Below are 23,091 nucleotides of genomic sequence, written 5' to 3' on the forward strand. Positions count from 1 at the left end.
AGATTTTCCGATCCCGAAGCCGGTTGGATGTTGTTCAAATGATAACGATGTTATAGAGGGTTGTGACGACATTGTAAGAGTCTCGGTTTTGAAGTGTCGAAACGAGTTGATGGGTTGTGGTTGTGCACCAAGACGTACTACATAAGTCACAAATGAGGGGTGGACTGCTCGGGTTGAATACACCCGAAGTCAACCACTCCTCGTGATCTCAACTACTTCGAGCCAAGATATCTTGAGAAGTTTATAGTGTCCGAGGTTTAGCCGGAGGCATCCGGCTCAACTTCGGATAACCGCGTGTTCATCCCTCCCCACTCCCCGCCCATCCCTGCTCTGTCATTTCTCTCGAGCTTGTATAGTTGGATCGGCCATTAACACATGACGGACGCCATGCTTCCCCGCAGGTTGGAACAGCCGACAGACTCCTGCCGACAGGGCTGAAGGGCGGGTGAATCTTTAATAGGCCCTGATCTGTTCTGGTCTGCTCGCTCATTCTTCTCTTCATTCACCTCATAATCGAAGTCATGGGTTCTCACGCTGCGATGCCTGACATAGGCGCTATTTTAAGCCAGTTAACGTTAGAAGAGAAGGTTTCTCTTCTAGCTGGAAAGAATTTCTGGGAGACAGTGGACATTCCGGAGAAAGGCGTCCACTCAGTGAAGGTACAGTAACACAATCCTCACCCTCAAATATTGCACTGATTGATACCTTCCAGGTCTCCGATGGTCCCAATGGCGCCCGAGGTGCGACCTTCAAGAACGGCCCAACAGCCGCGTGTTTCCCAGCATCTTGTCTCTTGGCCGCAACATGGGACGTGGAAGCTGCTAGGAACATTGGAAATGCTCTCGCAGAAGAGGCGCAATCCAAGGGAGCTCGTGCACTGTGAGAATCCCGAATCGGAATCAAATAGCCCCATGCTAATGAACCGTCCAGCCTGGCTCCAACAGTCTGCCCCCATCGCCACCCGCTCGGTGGTCGCAATTTCGAGTCCTTTTCCGAGGACCCATTGCTTGCCGGTAAAATGGCCGCGCAGTATATCAGCGGCCTGCAAGAGAAGGGTGTTGCCGCGACGATCAAGCACTTTGCTGCGAACGAACAGGAAACCTGTCGTTTCACAGTCGATGCTCACATTTCCGAAAGAGCTCTTCGCGAAATCTATCTGAAGCCATTCGAGATTGCCATTAAAGAAGCCAATCCGATGGCAGTCATGACTTCGTACAACATTCTCAATGGTCACCATGCCGATTCAAGCGATTTCCTCCTCAAAGATGTTTTGCGCGGTCAATGGGGATGGAATGGCCTTGTTATGAGTGATTGGGGCGGTACGAACTCGACTGCCGAATCTATACAGGCTGGCCTTGACCTTGAAATGCCCGGCCCTACAAAGTGGCGAACGGCTGAGGCTGTTCTTGAGGGAATCAAGGCCGGTAGAGTCTCAGAGAAGACCATTAACGATCGTGCTCGTAACGTTTTAGAGTTTGTGGCTAAACTTCGCTGTTTCGAGGATCCGACCATCCTCGAAGAAAAGGCCATTAACAAGCCAGAACACCAGAGACTTATCCGCTCAGTCGGCGGTCAAGGTCTGGTTCTTCTCAAGAATGATAATGAGATCCTTCCTTTGAACAAGGAGCGTCTTGCCAACAAAAAGGTTGCTCTGTTGGGCTTCGCCAAAGACGGGTTGATTCACGGTGGTGGCAGTGCATCAGTGAATGCTCACTACCGGGTTACGCCCGAGGAGGGTCTCCGTGCTGCACTCGGTGACGCTGTTGAGTTCGAATATGCCCAGGGTGCCCACACATTCCGTCAATTGCCATTGATGGACAAGATGGTTGTAGACCGTGATGGTCATCCCGGATGGACCTTGGACTTTTTCCTGAGTGAGGAGCCTACAGGAGAGCCCTCTTCTTCGAAGCACTCTGATGTGCCAACATACATGCCAATCTTTGTCAAGGAGGCTTGGGGTAGTGCCAAAGCCACTGGCCGCTTCACCCCAAAGCAAAGCGGCCGCCACTACCTTGGCATGTCAGGATTAGGACGCTCCAAAATTGTCATCGATGGCAAGACAGTGTATGAGCAGAAAGAAAACTGCCCCGACTCAATGGCATTCCTGCTGGGAGGTGTCAAAGAGCCCGAGGTCCAGTGGGACTTTGAAGCTGGAAAGTCCTACACCATGGAGGTTATCACTCTGAAGCCTTCCAAGAGTGGCGGTATCGCCCTCCTGGATGGATATCTCGGTTTCCGATTTGGCTTTATGACGGAGGAAGAACACAACAGGGATCTCCTCTCCGAAGCCGTGGAAGTCGCGAAGCGCTCCGACCTTGCCATTGTCTTCACCGGCCACACGCCAGACTGGGAAACAGAAGGCCAAGACCAAATCAGCTTTAACCTCCCTAGTAACGGATCTCAGGACCGTCTCGTGACTTCCGTGAGTGCTGCAAACTCCAACACAATCGTGGTCAACTGCACCGGCGTGGCTGTTGGCATGCCCTGGCTTGAAAACGTCAAGGCTGTCGTGCAAGCCTGGTTCCCCGGCCAAGAAGCTGGCAACGCAATTGCAGACGTCCTCACCGGAGCAGTCAATCCTTCAGGTCGCCTACCTGTTTCTTTCCCTCGCAGGCTTGAAGATGCTCCTGCTCACGGAAACTTCCCCGGTGAATACATCGATGGACAGCTCCATGTCACATACGAAGAGGGTGTCTTCGTAGGCTACAGACACTACGACCGATCCGAGGAACACCGCTCCCAGGTTCTCTTCCCATTCGGCCATGGTCTCTCTTACACGACGTTCACTCATAGCAACCCGAGAGTAACGGCCTCTGACGATGCCGAGGAGTTCAAAATTACAATTGATGTAACCAACACTGGTTCGCGGGCCGGCGCCGACGTTGTTCAGGTCTACGCAGGAGCCAAGGTGGCATCCATTGAGGATCCGGTTAAAGAGCTGGTTGGGTTTGCTAAGGTTCACCTTGCTCCCCGGGGGAGCAAAACTGCTACGATCAGATTTAATGCCCGGCAGTTGGCTCATTTCAGTGAAAGTAGCAAAAGGTGGGAGTTGAAGCAGGGTGAGTACGAGATCACTATTGGACGGTCTGTGCAGGATGTTATTGCGAAAGTTACCGTGTCTGCTGCGGCCCGGTCTTATGAGCTGTGATTGTTTGGCATATAAAGAGAATGTTTGTCTTTGATTTTATGCAATATGATACAACTGAACAATGCGCTTCAAGTAAACGAAAGAAACGTAGCAACTGAAGCTTTGCATTATTTATAGAGTAGAACATACTTCGAATGGTTTTCTAGGGGTATTTCTTCGAGAGTCCAAACATAGACCGAGTCGATATCAAGAACTCAGACTTGACTGCGGCAATGAATGGCACCACACTCCTTTCCGAGAGATCCGCGTTTCAAGCCGTGCCCATCCATAACCACAGTGGTACACATTTCCCTCCCAGCGGCAAAACCTCGGGAGGCAAAAGGCAAAAATCAGCTGAATCCGGGGTATGTCTGGGGTTTCCCCACATCTTCACCTGCTTTCTTTTTGTCCCCTCTTCACGAGCATCCAAATTCAGATGGGTTAGCCGCGTGGCTGAAAACCTCCCTTCTTGCTTTTTCGGCTTCGTATACTCGCTTCTCGGGGTAATTATATCCTTACCAATGCAAAAAAAGAATAAATGCACTCCCATGGCCTTGCTTTTTGATCATCGGTGATCATACCGTCTCGACTCCCATTCTCTGGAGTTCATTCTCTATACACTGCACCCTCACCTATATCATTACCCATTACCCCTTGATTCCAGGCATACTACCAACAATGGAAAAGCCCAGCACCGACTTAGTCGAGCACGCCGACGACCAGCACCTCGGCCACCTAGCCAATCAAGAAGACCACGAGCTAGGGAAATGGCAAAGCCTGAAGAAATACCCATGGACCTTCGCATGGTGCGTCTACGCCGTATGGTGCATCCTCCTCGTCAGTTTCGAGAACCAAGCATCAGGAAATGTAACCGGTATCCCTGAGTTCCGTAAAGACTTCGGGCATTTCTATGACGGCGCCTGGGTTCTCGAGGCGAAGTGGCAGTCTGCATTCAGTGGTGGGCCAGTGGCGTCGGCGGTTGTTGGGGCGCTGTGCTCTGGTCAGATTGCGGATGCTATTGGGCGCAAACTGACGATTGGAGTGTCGCTTTTGATTACTGTTGCTGCTGTTACATTGGAGTTTGTTGCGACTACCAATGAGATGTTCTTTGGGGGGAAGTTTCTTAATGGGTTTGCTTTGGGGGCTTTGGCTTCTGTTCCTATTACTTATGTGGGAGAGGTATGTTCCTTCCAAGATTCTTTCATTTCCTATGACATGTCTTTTGTTGTTATACTAACCATTTCTATAGATCTCCCCCCTCGCCCTCCGCGGCACCCTCACCTGCCTCACAGCTCTGGCATATTGTATTGGCCCTTTCGTCGTCGCCCTGATAACAAACACAACTGGAACTTATACAAACCGCTGGGCTTACCGTGCCGTGTTTGTAGCTCAGTACGGCTACGCCGCACTAGCACTCGCCTTCATAGCATTCATGCCCGAGTCACCTTGGTGGCTGGTGTCCAAGAACCGCGACGACAAAGCCCTCAATAGTCTCCGCAAGCTGGGCTACAGCGAAGAAGAGCGCGCCAAAAAAATCGCCAATATCAGGGTGACTCTTGAAGATATCAAGCGCGAGACTGAGGGCGTTACGTATCTGGAATGTTTCCGTCGCTCCAATCTGCGGCGTACGATCATCTCCATCGTCCCGTTAAGTATCCAGGCTTTGTCTGGTGTTGTCTTTGCGGCTGGTTACTCGACATACTATATTCAGCTGGCTGGATATAGCACAGAGATGAGTTTCAGACTTCAGATTGCGCAGCAGGTGTGCTCACTTGTTGGCAATGTCATGTCTTATTTCCTGATTGACAGGGTTGGCCGTCGCAATGTGATGCTTTACGGCTTGGGCATATTAACCGTCATCCTGATGTTGACCGGTGGACTGGCGGTAGTTGGAGCCGATACCTCAAACCCCAACTCCGGGGGCGGGATCAAGGGTACCGTAGCGTTGATCCTAATCTACTGTTGGTGGTACAATATGACCATTGGATCAGCGGGATATACCATCCTGGCTGAAGTGTCGACGTCCAGACTGCGGATTAAGACTATTGCTATTGGGCTGGCATTGCAGAATGTGCTTTATACCATGTGGTCGTTTGTTTTGCCCTATCTTTTCAATCCTGATCAGGCGAACCTTGGTGCGAAAGTCACTTTTATCTTTGGTGGTCTATCGGTGATTTGTCTGGTTTATTTGTGGTTATATCAGCCTGAGACTGGGGGCAGAACTTATGCTGAGCTTGATGAAATGTTTGTTAAGGAGGTTCCTGCGAGGAAGTTTAAGGTCTATCAGACTGATGCTGAGGCTATGGGTGTTGCTGTTAAAGAGGGCGATGTCAGTGTGTAGGGGCATGGATTCTACCGCATTTTGGATGAGACTTGTGATGTCTTTATGAGTTGGTTGAGTTTATCTTAGCATATTCTATAATTTACCTGGATGGTTGTTCTGCTGGGACATGAATTAATATAAAGGTACTCTACCAGACTATTACTATAGACAGAAACAGAAACAGAAACAGAACAGAAACTTTTGAACCAACATTCATAATATCTTATATTTAGCAGGAAGATATGTACAGCCCCCTATGTGCGACCAAGGCACTGCCCGAAAAGCAGTATAGGTCGCTGCCAAAAGAGAAGAGAAACCCCAAAAGTATACAGTGAAAGCCGGCTGCAAAGCAGGAACAAAAGAAACAGAGTAGAAATACTCGAGCAAAAACCCCAGTATACAGACCAAACGGATGCAACCCGTTAAAAAGCACAAAACAAAAAAAGCGACATCTCAGAACACGCTCATACACACACGCAATAAAAAAGAACGAGACATGGGGTCTCACGTGTATCTACCAAGAGAAACTCTCTTCCACATAATCAAGATTGGAATGAGCCTGCCTCCTCCGACAAACCTTGCGAACATCATCACTCAACCCACCATTACCGCAAACAAGCACACCCATAGCGCCAATCTGATTCTCGACCTCCATCCCAATCAAAGTATCGATATTAGGACGGCCAGGGAACATCTGCACAGTAGCAGAAGGGCTCTGGATCTCCTTCGTATTCCGGGGTCTGGTAACAAACAGCATAATACGCAGGACTTCACGGCGGCGATCCATAGCCAGGATCTTGGTCATCCAGGGCCGAATCCACTCCAGGTGCTCAGGCGACTGGATGATCCAGACGAGAGTGACGCGGCGTGCGGCGACAGTTCCATCTGCGAAACCAGCTACGAGGTGGCGGACGAAGGGAACATGGTGGGTTATGCCGACGCCGCCGGCGAAGAGCATGACTGTGCCGTAGGAGTCCATTGTGTGGATGTTACCGTATGGGCCTTCGGCGAAGGCGCGGACGGTCAGCGGTGTGCCCATAGAGTTTGCGGCGCGCTGGAAGAGCTTGTCGGTCATTCCTGTGCGGCGGCGGACGAGCAGGGAGATTGTTTCTTTTTGGGGCGCGCTGAGGAGGTCTGATTTGGTCAGGGGGAGGGACTTCTCGTCCGACATGTTGTCTTCTGTGTCACTCCAGCCGACGGAGAAGGGGTGCGAGGTCCACCATCCCACCGATGGGATGTAGAGGTAGATGTGCTGGCCGGGACGGAAGCTCCAGGGGCGGGCTACGCGCAGGGTGATGCGCATTGCATCGCCGGGCATGGCTTCAATGGTTGCGGTTGTTGATTTGCGACCGCAGTTGCGGTAGAGGATGACCAGGAGGCGGGTGGTACGCTCCAGGGCCCAGAGGATGATGGCTGCGAGCAGGTAGGTTTGCGCCGCTAGACCGTTCAGGTGGACCCAGAGGAAGCCCATGGAGACGGCTGCAATGGCGAAGTGGAGGTGCAGGAATGTCTCGTAGAAAGCATGGCGGATGGGCGAGGGCGAGTGCACCAAGAGCGCGGCGAAGGCTGCGGCAGCCACCAGGCCAGTGAACAGGAAGCTGCTTCCTCCCAAGGCCATGGCGACGACCTTCCAGCCCTTCTCCTGGCCCTTGGGGATTGCCCAGGCAAATACGTGAGCGAGAGCCTCCAAGACTACAATGCGGCCGAGCCATCTGTGGAGCAAGTTCCATGTGTCAAAGGGCACGTGGAGCATGGCAATCAGGGGGTTGTTACGGCCTGCCATAATAATCAAAGGGATCAAGTTGACAGTTGCCATAGTACCGGTACGATTACGCACGACACCGGCAAGGGTTTTTTCCGTGGAGCCATAGGGGGTGGTAACGCAGCAAAGTGCGACGTTCATGGCGACGATACCGGTGACAAGGAATGCATGGAAACGACTGGGCAAGGTCCCCATGTTGATAGCTGAGGAAAGCTGCATTTCCTGGTTATGACGAGTGCGGAACAGTGCTGCATAGATGATGTGCTCCTTAACCCAGGAGAACGTATCATGAGCAGACACAAAATACCGTTGTCTATCATCGCTGAAGCTGGACAGACGGCGCAGATGGGCCGAGAAGCGGAAAGAAAGATGCCAGATATAGTATGCGGCAGCGGCACAGCCGAGCGCGAGGACTGTATAGCGGGCCAAGTCATCATTGACGGCTTCATAGTACATTTCCGAAGAGCTCTTGCTGTAACGCTTTTCGATGTCCATTGCGCTGGTCAGTCCAGCCAGGGATATGGCGAGAAGAATGAGCTGCATGATGCCCCACTAAGATGCTGCAGGTCCAGAAGTCAGGGGTGGCCTGAGTGGTTGTTCAGCGAGACCAGCTCGCTATAAAAGTGGAAAGAAAAGGGGTTGTTATATCGGGACCAAAGCCAACGTAGGCTTTGCTCGGTAGATGTTGTCGAGAAGTAACACAGCAGTCGGAACAATCCGAAACAATCCCAGTTGTTTGGCAATGTAAATAAGAATGGCAAGGGTGAAGAATCCTGGTCTCGATATGCGTTTGGTGGCTTGGTGTCGAGTGCAGGGCCTGCCTATATCTAACGTATAGAAATCAGAGAAAACAGCATAGAAATGGCGATTGTCGATAGTTTCTCAATCCAATTGTGCTCAGAGGATATTGGACGAAATGACTGAGCAGGGAAGATGTCTTAAAAAGGCTGTTGTTGGCTGGCAACGAAAGGAATGCTGGTGAGCCAGTCACTGCAAAGGGCTAAAGATGGAACTTCGTCATACAATGACGATTGTCTCAGAAAGAAAGGCAAAGTGAAGAATGAAACAATGTCAATTGTAAAAATAAAGCACAAAGAAGAAAAGAAGAAAGGAAGAAAGGAAGAGAGTAACAATAGAAACTGTCTCTTCCCTAAAGAGTGGAGAGTATGAGACAAGCGACAAGGGCCGGATTAATATGTAGAGTCCAAGCAAGGCTGGGCTATGGCCCGTGTGCCATGCTACGTAACCATTATCATTTTTGCATTTTGATTAATTCCGAGGGGTTTGTGCCAGGGTTGACGGGTGTCAAGGGATGTCCATAGCGATCCCCTCGAATCCATGGGTCAATCAGACAACTAAATTTCAGATCGACTTCCGCAAGATTTGACAGAAGATGGACATGCGACATGCGACAGGTCAAGGCCAGCTTCTGTCGAGTGGCGGGGGTGGCCATATGGACGGTGACTGGCCAGCGATGAAACAGGCCAGTGAGCAGAGTTTGAAGAGAAATCAACCGGCGCCAAACAGTCGATCCGCGACAAGCCTTGGCCAGCGACTGGCCGTTTGAAATAAGAGCCCTTGCCTGGTCGAGGGCCAATCTGCTGCTGGTGTTGGGCTGAGGTGGGGACTCAGGAGGTGTGGATGTGTAGAGTGAATGCTGTCTGCTCGCCACGGCACATCCTCCTTAGCGCCCACATCATCCGAAAGCCCTGGTAACTCGCGGAGATCTCACCGAATTGAGGTGCGTGAAACACGCCGGTCATAAGCTCCGCTCTGGTCAAGCCACACTGTAATTGTGAGATCCCCGGTTATCGCAGGGGAAGTCTTGGCGCCCCGACGGACTTCATCTATATCAGACCTTCATCTCCCACAATGGGGAATCTCCTTCCGAGGACTCCGCTTTGGTCAACAAACGACCTCCGGGTTACTTGTCCAGCTTTGTCAGAGTGGCTTTGCGCCCGAAACGTGGGAAATAATCATTTGATATTTCATAGGTCAACTGCATCCTGCTGGTCTATATCTACACAGGTCATCCTCCCGCGTTGGCGCCGGCCTTCTGCCATTTTGTTACATGATGTCTTATCTGAGTCCCAGATAAAGTGAGTTTGCTTTAGGCTGTATGTCCAAGGACTCAGGCTGCCAAATTGTTGGTCTACATCCAGAGCCAGGTCATAGTTTAGACATACATCGCTGATCAAAATCTCCAAAACAAAAGGGAAAATGCACAATATAGAAAAAAGAAAGAAAAAACTCCAATTCAGGCCAAGGGTATCAAAAGAATAAAGGGCCAAAAAACAAGAACAAAAAGATCATATCCACCGTTCCCTTCAAATGAAATGAACCAGATCGCGTTCATATTCGGACAATCTCGGCCATGTGGACATCCAAACGCTCCAATTTTTAAGAAGAGGCCCATCCACAAAGTAAATAGTGATAGACGCCACAACCATGGGACAGCTTGGGTGTTTCTGACCTCTCTTCCCGGCGAGGTAATCTATAACGGGTCCAACTAGAACGATTTCAGAATGCCCAGGCGGCCCCGCTCACAGGAAACTGAGCTCATCGTCACTGTCCTCGTCCTGGGAGCAGGGGATAACCGGTTGGGGGGTCGGCCGCCGAACACTTCTAGACAGGGGTGGAATGGGAGAGCGCGCAGGCCTTCGTCTCTCCACTGTGCGATGGATTTGCTTCTCACCCCGCTCCAATGCGGGTCGAGGTGCATCCTGGCTTGTGCGAGTTTCTCGGTTATTGATGATCACAACTTCGACCTTGTTGCCTTGCTTTGCATGGGGTGTTCGCACATTGACATTGCGCCTTTCTCGTAGGGCCCTACGGCGAGAGACTGGTTCCACTGTAAAGTTGTATCTATTGGGTGACGGCGACAATCTTTGTTCGCTACTCTCCTCATTATCGAACACAATAAATGGAGTAGGTCGTTGTCGTTTCCTGGGCGGAAGCTGCAAGGAATCCGTGTCTTCGAACGTTCGCTTGGGGGCTACCGGAAGAGGGACGGCCACCGATGAAGGAGATGAGGTCACACTCGAGATATAGTCTGCAAAGCCATCAGTGCCAGATGAGCCGCTGTCCTCAGAGCAAGGAATACAGTGTACTGGGCTTGATAGCATCCGCATAAAGGGCGTTGAGGACTTTTGCACTAGAACGGGCTTTGCCTTGGTTGCTGGCGTACATGCCACCCACTCGTCTATACTCTCTTCCCAACGGAACAAGCTCCTGTTCTGTGCAGACTCTTCAAATTCGGAGTTTTCTTCAGAGTCTTCCTCAGATTCCTTTTGGCGTTGAATTGCGACAACCGTCTCTTGAGCCTCGATTGCCCAAACATGGTCTTCGGGATCATCCGTGGCCTCTGCAAATACCATAGCAGATTCTGCAGCAACTTGTCCGAGGAAGGAAGACAGGCCTGGTCTATCCGCCAGGCGGGAAAGTTGGTAAATCATGCAACGTATATCTTCGCTCACACGGTCATGCTCGGTTTCTGTGCCGGTCTTGAAGCAACGAAATGCCTGCTTTACAAACAATGCCATCTCTTTAATCATGTCTGTGCGAGACGCAATGGTCCGCGCACATTCATCAATACTGGTTGTTGATGGTATCATGTAAGTGGTATCGTCAGACAGAAGTGCGTCATTGCACTGTACAATGCTGGTTCCTAGTAAGATACAGCCGCGCCGTAATAATTGATGGGGTGTAAGATCCGGCCGCTGAGAGAGTGGCTTTGAGTCCATGTCTCGTTGTAGAGCAAGTGTGATGTAGCGGATAATATGGCCTGGCTTTGTTCCATTCGAGCGTTCAGTGTCATCGCTGGCACGAGACCGCGAGATATGCATGCCACACATCGCCGCCATGAGACTTATGACATGATTGCTCAGCGCTTCCTCGACTTGCAAGGGGCAGGCTTGCGCAAGATGCGGGCTTTGCCATGCTCTTATGGAAGAAGCCCTGGCATCACGGGAACGGACACTCTTGGTTTTGCGTCTCGTCGGGAACTTTTGAGAAGACTGAGCAGCAGTGACGGAACGCACATCGCTCGCTGAGAGAATGACGGCTTCTATCAGCCTTGAGGCCGCATCACAGTCATCATCTTGCTTCGAAAACGATATCATCGCTCGTGTCACCCAGACGGTCCATGGCTTGGTCGCCATCCATTCAGGAGGCAGCACGCCCCGTGAAAGAAGCTTTGCAAGTTCATCGAAAATGAAAGTCCGAGGGGCAACCCCATGGTGCGCATATTTGCGCAATAATCGAACCGGGTCACCAGAAGAACTAGGTTGATCTGGAGACTTCAAGGCAGTTGGGTATGGATAGGTGGTGCGTGTAGAAAGGATTGTAGAAAGTAGAGATTGACAAGCATCAGGAGCGCAAGAGTGGCACTTCTCAATCAATGCACAGGCAATTGCATCTGTCACCCAATGATTCTGTATCATCGAAGCAACCAAATAGATACCCTGTGCGCGAACAGCCTCACGGAGCGGCTTCCACCCAGAACCATGAGGCGCATAAAATGTTTCTAATTCTGTAAAGTATGCATCGCACATATCTTCATCTCCATCTTCGTCCAGCTCGTCTTGTGCTTTCTGTTCCATAGCGATGAACTCGGGCAGGCGTCGCACCAGCATGGACATCAAAGATCTTGCTCCGCGATTGACCTTTTCTGCCACGGGATTCGCTTCGCGCTTGGATATCTGAGTATTGAAAAGGAAGTTTTGGAAAACACGGTCGAGATTGTGGGCTATGTCGGCGAAGGTCGGATCGCCAGATTCGTCAAGCAATTCCTGCCAAGGGCTCTTGTACAGCGAGTATCGGTCACGAAATGCTTGCTGCTGTGCAGGTTGGGGGATAGGCTTCGATCGGTCAACGGAGCGTTGCGACTGTGCGCTCGAGGGCATCTCCCATCGCCTTCCAGTGATTAGTGGTGTCGCGAGCTCGATGGCGCCGGGCAGGGTGCGCGGCGCTTCTGGGCTTTGAAGCGATAGTCTGTTGCACCTCTTTCCACCATTTCCCTCACCTCTGGATGAGTATTTGTGTCTCGCGCGGCGCCGTTCCGGCTTTTTCCCTGGAACCCAGACTGGATCATTGTCGTCTGCCTCGGAAGTTGAAAAAATGTCCTCGCGATCTGTTTTCTGCCCTGTGTCAACTGCCGGCTTCTCCTGCGCTGCCTCTTGTTGCCTCGACTCGGTTGCGATCATGGATAGCGTTTTTTGGTGCTTTTCGATTCGACGGCAGATGGAGGTCAGAGGGCGCAGTACACGGTTTGCCCATCTTGCGGTAGATTGGAGGTCTTCCATGAGGAAGAAAGGATAATGATATCTGCCAAAAATACAACTGTAGAAGAGTCAGCATTGCCCCAAGGTTGCGGTCTTTGGGGTCGCATTGCACTAACCACACCGTACGAAATAGCCCCTTAGTTATACATGGTAAGAGAGAGGAATAGCAATAGACACTCAGCAAGTATTTCTTGCTTCCAAGAAATATTCCAATGAGGTAAGGTATGAAGAGATACAGAGCGCGTTAAGTGGATGCATGACAACATTGAAAGACATGGACAAAGTAAACAAACATTGCCCAAAGCGGTAAGGCGGATCGGTACACATTTTGCCTACTGGGGCAAATATGCGTCCTGATCTATAAAGCCTTGTCTTGAATTATATTATATAGAGTCATGTATGAACGTGGTGGATTCTACCCAGAAAGAGAATTGAGCCAAGTCGTAAAAACCCCATGCAAAATACAAATACATACCACCGTATAATGCACCAGATGAGGCGATATAAAACAACCGAATCCTTTTTCATGCACTGCCCGAGAGACAATCCAACTTGGCAGATCAAGACATCAGAAAAAGAGAGGAGAGAGATCTAAATAAAATACAACAATTCTTTTCGCTCATCAAGCCTGCCCACAGTTCCCCAAAATGACAATGGATATAGAGATAGTAACTTATTTGACTGTTAACACATGTAATGACCAAGAAATTAAAGGCGGGAACCAAATGACGCAGTCCGGTTAGTCTAGGAGACAATTTTAAGCCTTAGGGGTCTGCTTGGAGCCGCGGAGCTTGGGGTTGCTGGTGGCAGCACGCTTCTTCTGCTTTGAGCGCGAAGAGCTGCCGGCATCACCACCCTCGATGAACTTCAAAAGCTCATCGATGTTCCGCGAGTCAAGACCGGAGGCAGAAGGCTGGGCAGCACCAGTGACGTCGGGCGCGACCTGGCCGACCTGGGGCTGAACGCGGGTGCCCATGGTGGACACACGGGGGTTCATGTTGATGCGGCGCAGGCGGCGAGCCTGGATGTCCTTGGCGTGCTTGGCGATAGAGACAGCGTTCTGAGTGAGCTGCTCGAGCCAAGTCTCAGCCTCCTTGGTGTTGCGGTCTTCGGGACCAAGCTGGGCGAGGAAGATGTTGTAGGCCTCACGCATCTTACCTACAGCGGCCTTGGAGTCCTGGTCCAGAGCAAGGGCCTGGGCCAGCTGGAAGAGGATGGTGGCAGTGTTGATGGAGTCCTTGCCGAACAGATCTTCGCAGACGGAGAGGGAAGCCTCGAACCACTTGCGGGAGTCATTGTACTGCTTAAGGTGTTGCAGCATAACGGCGGCGTTGTTCATCGTTGTGATGGAGTCGGGGTGGTTAGCACCGTAGATGATCTTCCAGATATCCATGGCGTGCTTGATGTACACCAGAGCGGTCTTGGTGTTGCCAGAGGCGTGCTCAAACAGACTCAAGTTGAGGTAGCTCAAGATGGTGTCAGCAGAGTCCACACCCATGGTGCGCTCAGTGACGATGACGGCCTTGCGAGCAAGCTCAACGGCAGCCTCCTTCTCGTCGGTCTGGTAGTACAGCATGGAAAGCTGGTGGTAGAGCTTGGCAACCTCGGGGTGCAGGATACCGTAGATCTGCTCGTGCAGAGACAGAGACTCCAGAATGAGCTCCTGGCCCAACTGTTTCTGGTTCTGCATGAGAGAGATACGGCCGGCCTCCAGAGCCTCCTCGGCCAAAGCGCTACGGGGAGCAGCATCGCGGACCAAAGGCACAACGTTCAGGATGTCGTCAGCGGTGAAGGTGACAGCGGGCTTGGCGGGGGCAGGGGCGCGAGTGGGAGATTTGGTGTCACCACCCTTCTTCTTGTTGCCCTTCTTCTTGGGCTCCTCGCGGTTAGTGCCGTTGGAGGTGGGGACGGGGACCACCACTTCCTTGACCTGGTCCTTGCTGAAGGGGTAATCGCGGGCACCAAGCTGGAGACCCAGCTTGATGGAGATATCACGCAGAAGCTGCAAGTGTCTCAAGGTGTTGGTCCAGCCGTTCTCCAGGGAGAAGCGGAAGCGGATAGTGACCTGCTTCTCGATCTCGGCGCGGAGAGACTCGGGTGTGACCTTCTCGAAGGAGAAGTCGCCCTCGGTGAAGATCTCACGCAGGGATTCGTCAATCTCAGCCTTGGGAGTAGCGTTGACGGCGGAACCGAGGAGACAGTTCAGCAAGTGAGAGATGCAGGGAGCAACGAAAGGAGCAGGGACATTGCTGAGATAGCGGTTGGCGACGTGCTTGAAGGCACGAGTAATCATCTCCTGAATGAGGAGGGTGGACAGAGCCTGCAGGCGAGGCCCCTTCTCGTTGGACTGCTGAGCCAACTTTCCGAGGTAGCGCAAGTTGATACCGCGCTTATGCAGTAGCTGGGTCAGCGATTGGCCGTCCATGGGGAAGCCAACATCGCCGTCGTGCAGGTCCTTAAGCAGGTCGGGAATAACCTTAGACCGCAGGTGGTCACAGGCTTCACGGACCTCCTTCTCATCCTGGGCCCACTGCTCCTTCTCCTCCTCGGTCTGGGGGACCTGGCCGCTGAAGACATCGGGGTTAAGAGCCAAGTTGAATCCGGAGATGTCAACACGCTCCTGGTCGGCGGCGTTCTCCTCCTCGGTCTTGCCTTCCTCCTTGGGGGTCTCGGCGGCGGCAGCACGACGGCGCTCTACCTCTGCCTTGACGTACTGGCTCATCTTGTGGCGCCAGTAGGACTCAACCAATTCAAGTCTGAGAACGGACATGCGGTGAGGGTAGACATCGCTGCCATCCTCCTGCTGCCACTCGGCATCCATAGGAGCCACGCGGTACAGATCCAAGACGTACTTACGGCCATCAGTGCCCAGAAGACCCTTGGTCTCAACGCTACCCTCGAGATCGTGGCGCTTGTTGTCCTTGTCCCATACGGGGTGAGACTTGATACGCAGAGCCTTGGAGAGCTTCTCGAATACGGGAACAAAGTCGGAGTGAGTAGCCACAACCTCCTTTCCCTCAACACCACCGTAGTCGATCTGGTGCTCACCGGGCTCGCGCTGCTTGAAGATACCAGGGACAATGCTCTGGCCAACAATACGCTTACCAAGGTAGTCGACAACTACGGTTCCAGGGGTGAAGAGTCCATCGATATCGAGCTGGTTGACAGCCTTAATTCCGAGGACATCCTTGCCAACAGCCACGCGTGCGGCCTCGTCACCACCCTCGGAAGTGAAAGTGCCAACGCCATCAGCACCGAAGGAGTAGAAGATGTTGTTGTAGACAAAGATCTGGGCGTCCCGCGCCTCAGTGGGGTTTAGAGGAGCAACCTCGCCGCGGGCAACCAGAACGGCACCGCGAGCAGCGGCTTCGTTGTAATCGGCGAACAGCTTGGAGGTCAGACGTTCGCGGAACACACGGTCCTGGACAGTGTCGCGGGGAAGCTCGCGGGTAGTCTGGAACTCCTCATTCCAGTCACGCAGAGTCTCGGCATTATCGACGCCAGAGATCAGGTAATTCTCCTGAGAACGAGTGATATCGGGCTGGTGAGCGTTTAAGCTGGAAGTAGAGGGGGAAATAAGCCATGGGCTGTTAGGAATGGCGTTCTGGAAGGGGAAGGTGGTCAGGAGATCCTTCTCGTTGTTGTACTCCTGCAGAGCTTCGAAGGACTCGTTAAAAGAAGGAGAGATATGGGAGATCAGAGTGAGCAACGAGTGGGCGCTGCCCTTCTTGTCCTTGGGCATGGGCTTAGGGAAGGGATCGAATCTGGTGTTCGAGCACTTGTTCACGAAGAAGCCGGACACGTGAGCGGTGATCTGGAACTGTTCACCTTCGTTGGTGGTAACCAAAAGGTAGAGCAGGTGGCCCTTTTGGCGGAGGTTGTAGGGAACGGGGTTCCATGAAGACAACGAGATAGACTTCACTGTCTTAGGAAGAGGAGCCTGCGCGCTAGGCAGGATGGTCTGCAGTGATGAAACTCCGGTCAAGTCGTATTTGGAAAGCGAGTGCTCCTTCTCCGAGGCATTGGCCTTGACGGCTTCCGCAGAGATGGCGTCGTGCAGCGAGAGACCAGCGGAGATACCGTGGAGATTATCAACCCGGTCACCAGAAGCGCCAATCAGCTCTCTGATGCGGACGACATGCATGCGAGCCTCCTTCTCGGTGTAGGGGTCCTCAACCAGGACGATCTCGGAGTCGGCCTGGAGATCCGGCACCTCGGACAACTCAACAAAGTCGTTGATACGACTGCCGTTGAATTCGAGGTGGAAGCAAGTGTATTGGAAGGTACCCGGTAGCTCGACAATAGATTGGCGGACATCCTGCACCTGTTCTTGGCTGGACACCTGTAGAAAGAAAAGAGTCAAACATACATTCCTGGATCTTCTTGGATATAGCACCCACCATCACTTGAATCTTATACGGAGCATGAGGAAGCTTCACAGAGATCTGGAAAAGACCTGGAGTCGAGTTAGAGAGCCTTTACACTGTCTCAGTGGTTACCCGACATACCGCCTGCGTTGTCCTCCTCGACGCCCTCGGGGGCGTTCCCATTGGTAACTTCTTGAGAAGCCTGGGGAGCCTCTGTTCCTCCGTTAGCATGTGTGTCCTGCATCTAGGTTTACCGAAACCTGGGCTGTTTTCCGACGGCCGTGAGGGCCTCGAGCTTCGAGCTTCCAGGGCTAACACACACACCTTTCGAGTGCTCCAACTCCCCATTGGTCTGCGCCATTATGTCGAATTGGTGAAAAAAGAAGCTTCGACGAAGGATAAATGCCACAAACCCCTATCCCACAACCGTCACGCGGATGGGACAAAAGTTCGGAAAAATGGGTCGGGAAAAAGAGAGGTTAAGGCCTGCGGGGAATCGGCAGGAAACAAAATCTTAGTATGATACAAGGAAAAAGGGCAATTGGGCAAGAAACAAAAACCCCGTACCCCAGAAAGTTGAATAGGATGTTAAGACGGTGAAACAGGGAAACCGGAGAGAAAATTTCGCGGATGCGGCATACCCTCGGAAGTGCTCGGGCGGTGGGTTCGGGGAAGACGCGGAGAGTGCCTTTTCTCCACTCTACAGTTGGGAATTTGTAAATGGTCTTGCTATTTAGACCGGTAAAAGTGTAGGATAACTGAGGTAGCGGGGTGGTGGTAGAATTAGTATATAGTTTCCATTGTCTCGTTGACAAACTCATAGATCATAGTATTTAGTGTCTTGCTGCCTCAGGTGTCGATGTTTTTGTCCACGTCGACATACATTGGCGATCGAGTAACTTACACCGTGGCATCTTGCTGTAGCAAAAACTTGTCGATGTTTGACTCGGGCTGGTTTTATATGCCTGTTGGAAATGCATGACTGCTCGTGTCGTGAACAGTCCAAATTGAAGCTGTTTGGGGTCGTTGTTGAAATATATATAAGGACAAATATAGCACTAGGATACTACGTCACTGACAAGCTACATCTACCCCTGTAACTTGGATGCATTACCACTGTTACTACTTTGATCTGGCTCCCCAGCACACCGGAAAAAGAGTCTCACTCGCCCAAATGTACATATTTTCTCACTGTCAGCTTTGTTGGGGCTGAGGACCAACGAGTTTGACGCACCAAAAGAACCAAAATGCTGCATGAGGGAGTCCAAATCAAAGAGCCACAGGTGCACAATAATTGTGCATTATAACATCAGAGAAGCTCATATCATATTCAAGCCAATATATAGATGATCAGAGCGTAGCCGAACCGACGCGCCAAGCCTTCCCCATCCCTGGTTCATCGAGGCTGAGGCCCGAGTCCACCTCTCGACTAAGCCACACTCTTCATTCGTATTTTGACTTGTTTCTTGATCCTTCAGCTTCTCTTTCAACTTCATTTTTTTCATTTCCAGCTCTTAGCTGAGTCTCTCGTTTCTCTTTTAATGACGCGTCATCCTCTGGAGTGACGTTGTGAACTCATTTCCCCAATACACTCCTTATATCATTACGCTTTGGATTGCGGTTTATCACCGAATTCTGTGAGCCTCGTTGGAGACCTCACGCCTCAAAGCACCCTATACACACCAAGACGGACCAGGATGCTATGGCACCGACTTGCACAACCGGCAAGGGGCTATGCCCGGCGGGGCCTGCCAAGACTTCGGTCTAATAACCGTGTTGTGGTGTATACACCGAAGCGGTTCAACTCAAACCCTCAGAACACCGGGCAGTATACCCCGGACCCTACCGACCAGCCTGATTCAGATGAGGGCAAAGGCCAAGGCCATGGCCGCAATGGCGACTCAGACCCTAACTTGAAATCTACGATTCTCAAGATGCTTGAAACCGCGGCAACCACTGCGGCATCGATTTTCATCTTAGGGTAAGGATTCATCACACGAAGTATATGCTACTGTGGCTAATATTTCCACAAGAGCGGCGGGTTATGGGTATCACCAGTATTATAAGTACTTGATCCTGGACAAGATGGACAATGCGTTCAAACCAGGTGATCCCGCCCTCGAGGTCGCAGGCGTTGTATCTGGAAAGCACCAGTACCAGCACGAGGAGCATTGGGTTATTCGCAATGAGCAACCCAAGGTTGACGACATTGTAGCCGGGCGAAGAACGGGCCACTACTACCTAATGATCGGCGAAAAGGGCACGGGAAAGACCTCGATGCTTCTAGAGGCCATGCGCAAGATCAATGGCAATAGCTGTGCGATGTTCGAAGCGCATGCCGATCTCGAGATTTTCCGCATCCGACTGGGTAAAGCTTTGGACTACGAATTCCATGAGGAGTAAGCTTTCACTATTATCAGCCACAAGCAAAAATACTGATAAAGTTTTAGCTACATCGGCAGCCTTTTCAGCATCCGTGGGCCCAGGGACACTACTGCCCTTTTGGACATTGAACGTGCCTTCAACAAGTTGGAGAAAGTGGCACTCACCAGAAGACGCTCCGGCTCGTCTCCGCTGATCCTTATTATCAACAGCACTCATTTGGTCCGAGACGACCATGATGGACAGGATTTGCTAGAGATGATTCAGCAACGGGCAGAACAATGGGCTGCCAGCGGCCTTGTCACAACCAGTAAGGAGCCAGCAAGTACTTCATTTCAACCTTTCTAACTCTCGTCGGTTCCAGTCCTCAACAGCGATGATTATTGGGTTTATGAGCGCCTGAAGCGTTATGCAACCCGTATGGAAGTCATCCCCGTGACCGACCTACCCAAGGACAAGGCAATGGCTGCGTTGAAGAAGTACCGCGAGCAGTATTGCAACCAGGTTCTCCCATCATCGACTCTGGAGCAAGTCTACGACAAAGTGGGTGGTCGCCTGTCCTTCTTGAGCCGTGTCGCCAAATCCGACGATATGACCAAGACCTGCGACGACATTTGCCGTGCCGAGAAGACCTGGCTTCTCAACAAGTGTTGGATTCTCGGAGAGGAGATGGATGATGATGTGATGGACGAGCAGAAGTTCTCCGTGAGTAATGACCACAAAGCCCCAACCTATTACGCAAACCAATCTAACTATAACCAGTCTGCGGCTATGGTCCTTGCCAAAGCACTTGTAGACCTTGAGAAAGAGATGGAGCGAAACTATGATCCAGAAGGAGGCCACATCCTACCAGAGATCCCGCTACACAAAGCGCGCGAGATCATGACCCGTGCCGACTTCATCCAATCTTACGATCATGAGAATATCTTCACCATCGACTCGCGAGCCATGGTGCGCGCCGATTCTGTGCCTATGCAGCGCGCCTTCCGAGAGATTTGCGCCATCGAAAACTTCGATTCGCACCTGGATAGTACTCTGGAGCGTATTGGCGACATTGAGAGTCTTGGCCGTACTCGTGAGTTGACGATCAAGGACCTCTGGAACAAGGGCAAGTACAGAGTAGTGGTGAAAGACAACCACGGACGTGAAAGTGGCACTGTGGAATTTGCGGTGGCAGAGACGGAGGAGGACTAATGCTTAGGGTTGTATACTTGGGAGGCCCCACTGTATATTAGCAAACCTGGAATTGTACTCCGTAAAATGACATCATCACGTGCTCACCGCTAGCACATTCCTGCCATTTCCTGTCGCTCTTGTGACTGCACTCAGTTCAGACTCAATTTCTGTATTGCAGTATTATCACAATCAGATCTGCAACCATGTCTCCCAAGAAGCGGACTTCATCGAGCACCACCACACGACCCGCACGCGACCTCATGGCCGTGACGGAGTCCTCTCCGCTGACGCGCATTCCCTCTCCGGCGCGCTTTATCCTTGTCGTCTTGAGCAGTCTGATCGTGAGCTCAATTCTGTTCACGCTAACCTCCAGCCTGACTCTGGGTGATCTCGGGCCGATCAGTAAACACCTAGAAGAATGGTGGGAAGTGGGGGTCTTGGTCGGCTGGAGAGCTGTGGAAGTCGGGGTGGCCTGGGTGCTCGGGTTTGATGGTAAGCAAAGCTCTGCACCCCATTGCTATCTTGCAGTGCCCCTGCAGCCATACAGACAAATTACAGAGACTAACTTTGGGTATGATCGTGTGAAATAGGTCGCGATGTCGCATCGTTCCTCTTCTTGACCCACCTACCGACATACTCCCTCTTGTCCTGCTTCTATAACGTGCGCCCGACCTCAGCGCTGATCTCCTATGGAATCACAATCATATCGACGGCTCTTCCATTTGTCGTCCTGCGCCGGCCCTCGTCCGTCCACGATCTCTCCCACACGCCCTCTGGCGCAATTGCCAACCGAGGCATCTTGCAGGACAAGCTCACCACTTTCTTCACGAGCTTGCTCGCAACCTCAATTTTCAGCATTGTGCTATATATCAGCTACGCGTCCTGGCTTCCTGCGCAACTGGTCGTGCACTTCGAGAGTCTCCCGGATATTAGCGCCGCGCACGCTGGACCCGCCGGCCTGCCGGTGCTCTTCCTGACTCTTGCTCCTGCTGGCTGGGCCGCGCGTGACTTCCTGTTCGTCAGCTCTACCGGATACGCGATCAACGACCCTCAGTCGGCGAGCGCGAGTCGCGAAGGCGAATACTTGATTACGGCTATTTACCGCAAGACCTGGGGCAAGCTATCCCCCAAGGCCAGAATCCTGGTTTCTCGGTCAATTATCCTTGCAGCTGGTATTCTACTCAACACCATTGTCCAAGTGGCTGGCACCATTCGTGATGTCTCTGTCGTAGGTGCTGCTACATGGGGATCCATCTGGGCTGTTTCTGCGCTTGTTACAGGAATAAGCTTTGGCTGGATTGAAGCCGTGGATGGTGTATGATATTTGACATGGGACGTTCTCGTGCAGGGTTTGATTTAGTGTTTCTGTGGTGCCTGGTGCCTGACCGGTGGGCGAAATGTCACCATTTCAAGCGCCTTCTTTTTTGATGGAGCCCACGAATCTCGATGGCTTTTCGATACTGCTGCAGTATACCATTATTCCAAGTTGATCACTTTCGTTACTCTCTTTTTTCCTTCTATTATCATTCGGTGCTTGATGGTTTTCCGCTCATCGATTACCCTCCAGATCATGTTTTAATAGGGATTCCTGAATATACGTTGCCGTTGTCTCGAAGGTGTATGCATTAGCATTACCCCGAAAGGCTTGCGTAATGTTTTGTACAAAAAGTTCGTACTCGGCATTTAGACCAAGAAATTACGCAAGCTTTCGGGGTAATGCTAATGCATGCACCTTCGAGACACTCTTTTTCTAGGCTATTTATAGCCTAATTATAGTGAGTTTAATCAAAAGTCTATATCAATACTAATTATCTCCTTAATATCAATCGCTGCCCGCTATTATCTATCTTTTAGGCAATCATAAACAAACACAGGTATATAGAAAGCCACACCAAAAGCAGCAAAAGAAAACCAATGACAAAACGAACAGCAATCACTAATAAAGAGGAGGACCGCGATTCACTTCCAACCCATCAGCAGATCGATTCATTTCCAGCCCATCAGTAGAAGATCTCTCCCCCTTCGAGGAAATGGTCCTTCCACTAGGCAACAACCAACCAGGATGAAGCACATTAAAGACAGCCACCGAAACAATCATCATAGCACCATCAAGCGCAATAAAGTAGCTCTCATGGGTAATAAGGTACCCATGCCAACCCTGCGACAACTCAATAGTCCGATAAATACTCCGAATATAGATGCAAACAATGGACAGCACCATCGCAGCAAACAAAGGAATAACCGAGCCAGTAAGCGACTGCAGCAGCCGGCGACGCATCGTGCGACGGACAAAGTCAGCTGCGCAGAATGCAAAGATGGTAATCGAGAACAGCTGGAAGACAATGCCGGCAACCATGATGTGCGTGCCTGGCGCGGTATCACCGTCAATCTTGCCGGCTTCTCCTGAGGCCATGCCGCCGCCGACGGCTTGGATGACCAGGGAGATTACGTCGCAGGTGCAGAAGATCCAGAGGTAGAGTTTTGGCTTTAGGATTGAGGATTCGTTGCCGAGGAGTTGGATGAAACGGCCTAGGAGGATGTAGATGCCTGCTGTGTAGAAGGTTGGGGCTGGTGATTGTTAGATGGTGCTTGGATATTAGAGAGGGGTGTAGGGCTTACCGATGATGAGGGTAGAGATTTGCATTAGGAATGCGGTTGAGTTATATGGGCAT

At 51.5% G+C, this 23,091-nt stretch overlaps 7 protein-coding genes across 7 annotated transcripts; 4 read left to right on the top strand and 3 right to left on the bottom strand.

Moving 5' to 3' along the window:
* Nucleotides 1-521: 521 nt before the first annotated feature.
* On the top strand, nucleotides 522-3,148 carry PENARI_c016G06527 (beta-glucosidase; the record flags this gene model as incomplete). The annotated part of the gene is made up of 3 exons (XM_022634083.1): nucleotides 522-659; nucleotides 713-879; nucleotides 931-3,148. 3 exons carry the CDS (start codon nucleotides 522-524, stop codon nucleotides 3,146-3,148), a joined length of 2,523 nt encoding a protein of 840 aa, XP_022486139.1.
* A 657-nt stretch (nucleotides 3,149-3,805) lies between these two features.
* PENARI_c016G11810 (uncharacterized protein) lies at nucleotides 3,806-5,468 on the top strand (the record flags this gene model as incomplete). Its single annotated transcript, XM_022634199.1, has 2 exons — nucleotides 3,806-4,306; nucleotides 4,377-5,468. 2 exons carry the CDS (start codon nucleotides 3,806-3,808, stop codon nucleotides 5,466-5,468), a joined length of 1,593 nt encoding a protein of 530 aa, XP_022486149.1.
* A 496-nt stretch (nucleotides 5,469-5,964) lies between these two features.
* Nucleotides 5,965-7,755, bottom strand: PENARI_c016G09826 (ferric reductase family protein; the record flags this gene model as incomplete). The annotated part of the gene is made up of 1 exon (XM_022634146.1): nucleotides 5,965-7,755. The coding sequence occupies one exon, from the start codon at nucleotides 7,753-7,755 to the stop codon at nucleotides 5,965-5,967; it is 1,791 nt and encodes a 596-aa protein (XP_022486055.1).
* A 2,000-nt stretch (nucleotides 7,756-9,755) lies between these two features.
* On the bottom strand, nucleotides 9,756-12,515 carry PENARI_c016G02557 (uncharacterized protein; the record flags this gene model as incomplete). Its single annotated transcript, XM_022633986.1, has 1 exon — nucleotides 9,756-12,515. One exon carries the CDS (start codon nucleotides 12,513-12,515, stop codon nucleotides 9,756-9,758), a length of 2,760 nt encoding a protein of 919 aa, XP_022486151.1.
* A 736-nt stretch (nucleotides 12,516-13,251) lies between these two features.
* On the bottom strand, nucleotides 13,252-17,222 carry PENARI_c016G08417 (translation initiation factor 3 subunit CLU1; the record flags this gene model as incomplete). The annotated part of the gene is made up of 4 exons (XM_022634125.1): nucleotides 13,252-16,836; nucleotides 16,895-16,950; nucleotides 17,003-17,074; nucleotides 17,186-17,222. The coding sequence occupies 4 exons, from the start codon at nucleotides 17,220-17,222 to the stop codon at nucleotides 13,252-13,254; spliced, it is 3,750 nt and encodes a 1,249-aa protein (XP_022486040.1).
* Nucleotides 17,223-18,558: 1,336 nt separating this feature from the next.
* On the top strand, nucleotides 18,559-20,437 carry PENARI_c016G04795 (ATP-binding protein; the record flags this gene model as incomplete). Its single annotated transcript, XM_022634045.1, has 5 exons — nucleotides 18,559-18,842; nucleotides 18,895-19,260; nucleotides 19,312-19,553; nucleotides 19,608-19,948; nucleotides 20,006-20,437. The coding sequence occupies 5 exons, from the start codon at nucleotides 18,559-18,561 to the stop codon at nucleotides 20,435-20,437; spliced, it is 1,665 nt and encodes a 554-aa protein (XP_022486077.1).
* Nucleotides 20,438-20,622: 185 nt separating this feature from the next.
* Nucleotides 20,623-21,740, top strand: PENARI_c016G11508 (uncharacterized protein; the record flags this gene model as incomplete). The annotated part of the gene is made up of 2 exons (XM_022634190.1): nucleotides 20,623-20,911; nucleotides 21,010-21,740. 2 exons carry the CDS (start codon nucleotides 20,623-20,625, stop codon nucleotides 21,738-21,740), a joined length of 1,020 nt encoding a protein of 339 aa, XP_022486195.1.
* Between the last annotated feature and the right edge of the window lie 1,351 nt (nucleotides 21,741-23,091).

The sequence above is a fragment of the Penicillium arizonense genome (genome assembly GCF_001773325.1).
Source record: "Penicillium arizonense strain CBS 141311 chromosome Unknown PENARI_contig016, whole genome shotgun sequence".
Taxonomy (NCBI): Eukaryota; Fungi; Ascomycota; class Eurotiomycetes; order Eurotiales; family Aspergillaceae; genus Penicillium; species Penicillium arizonense.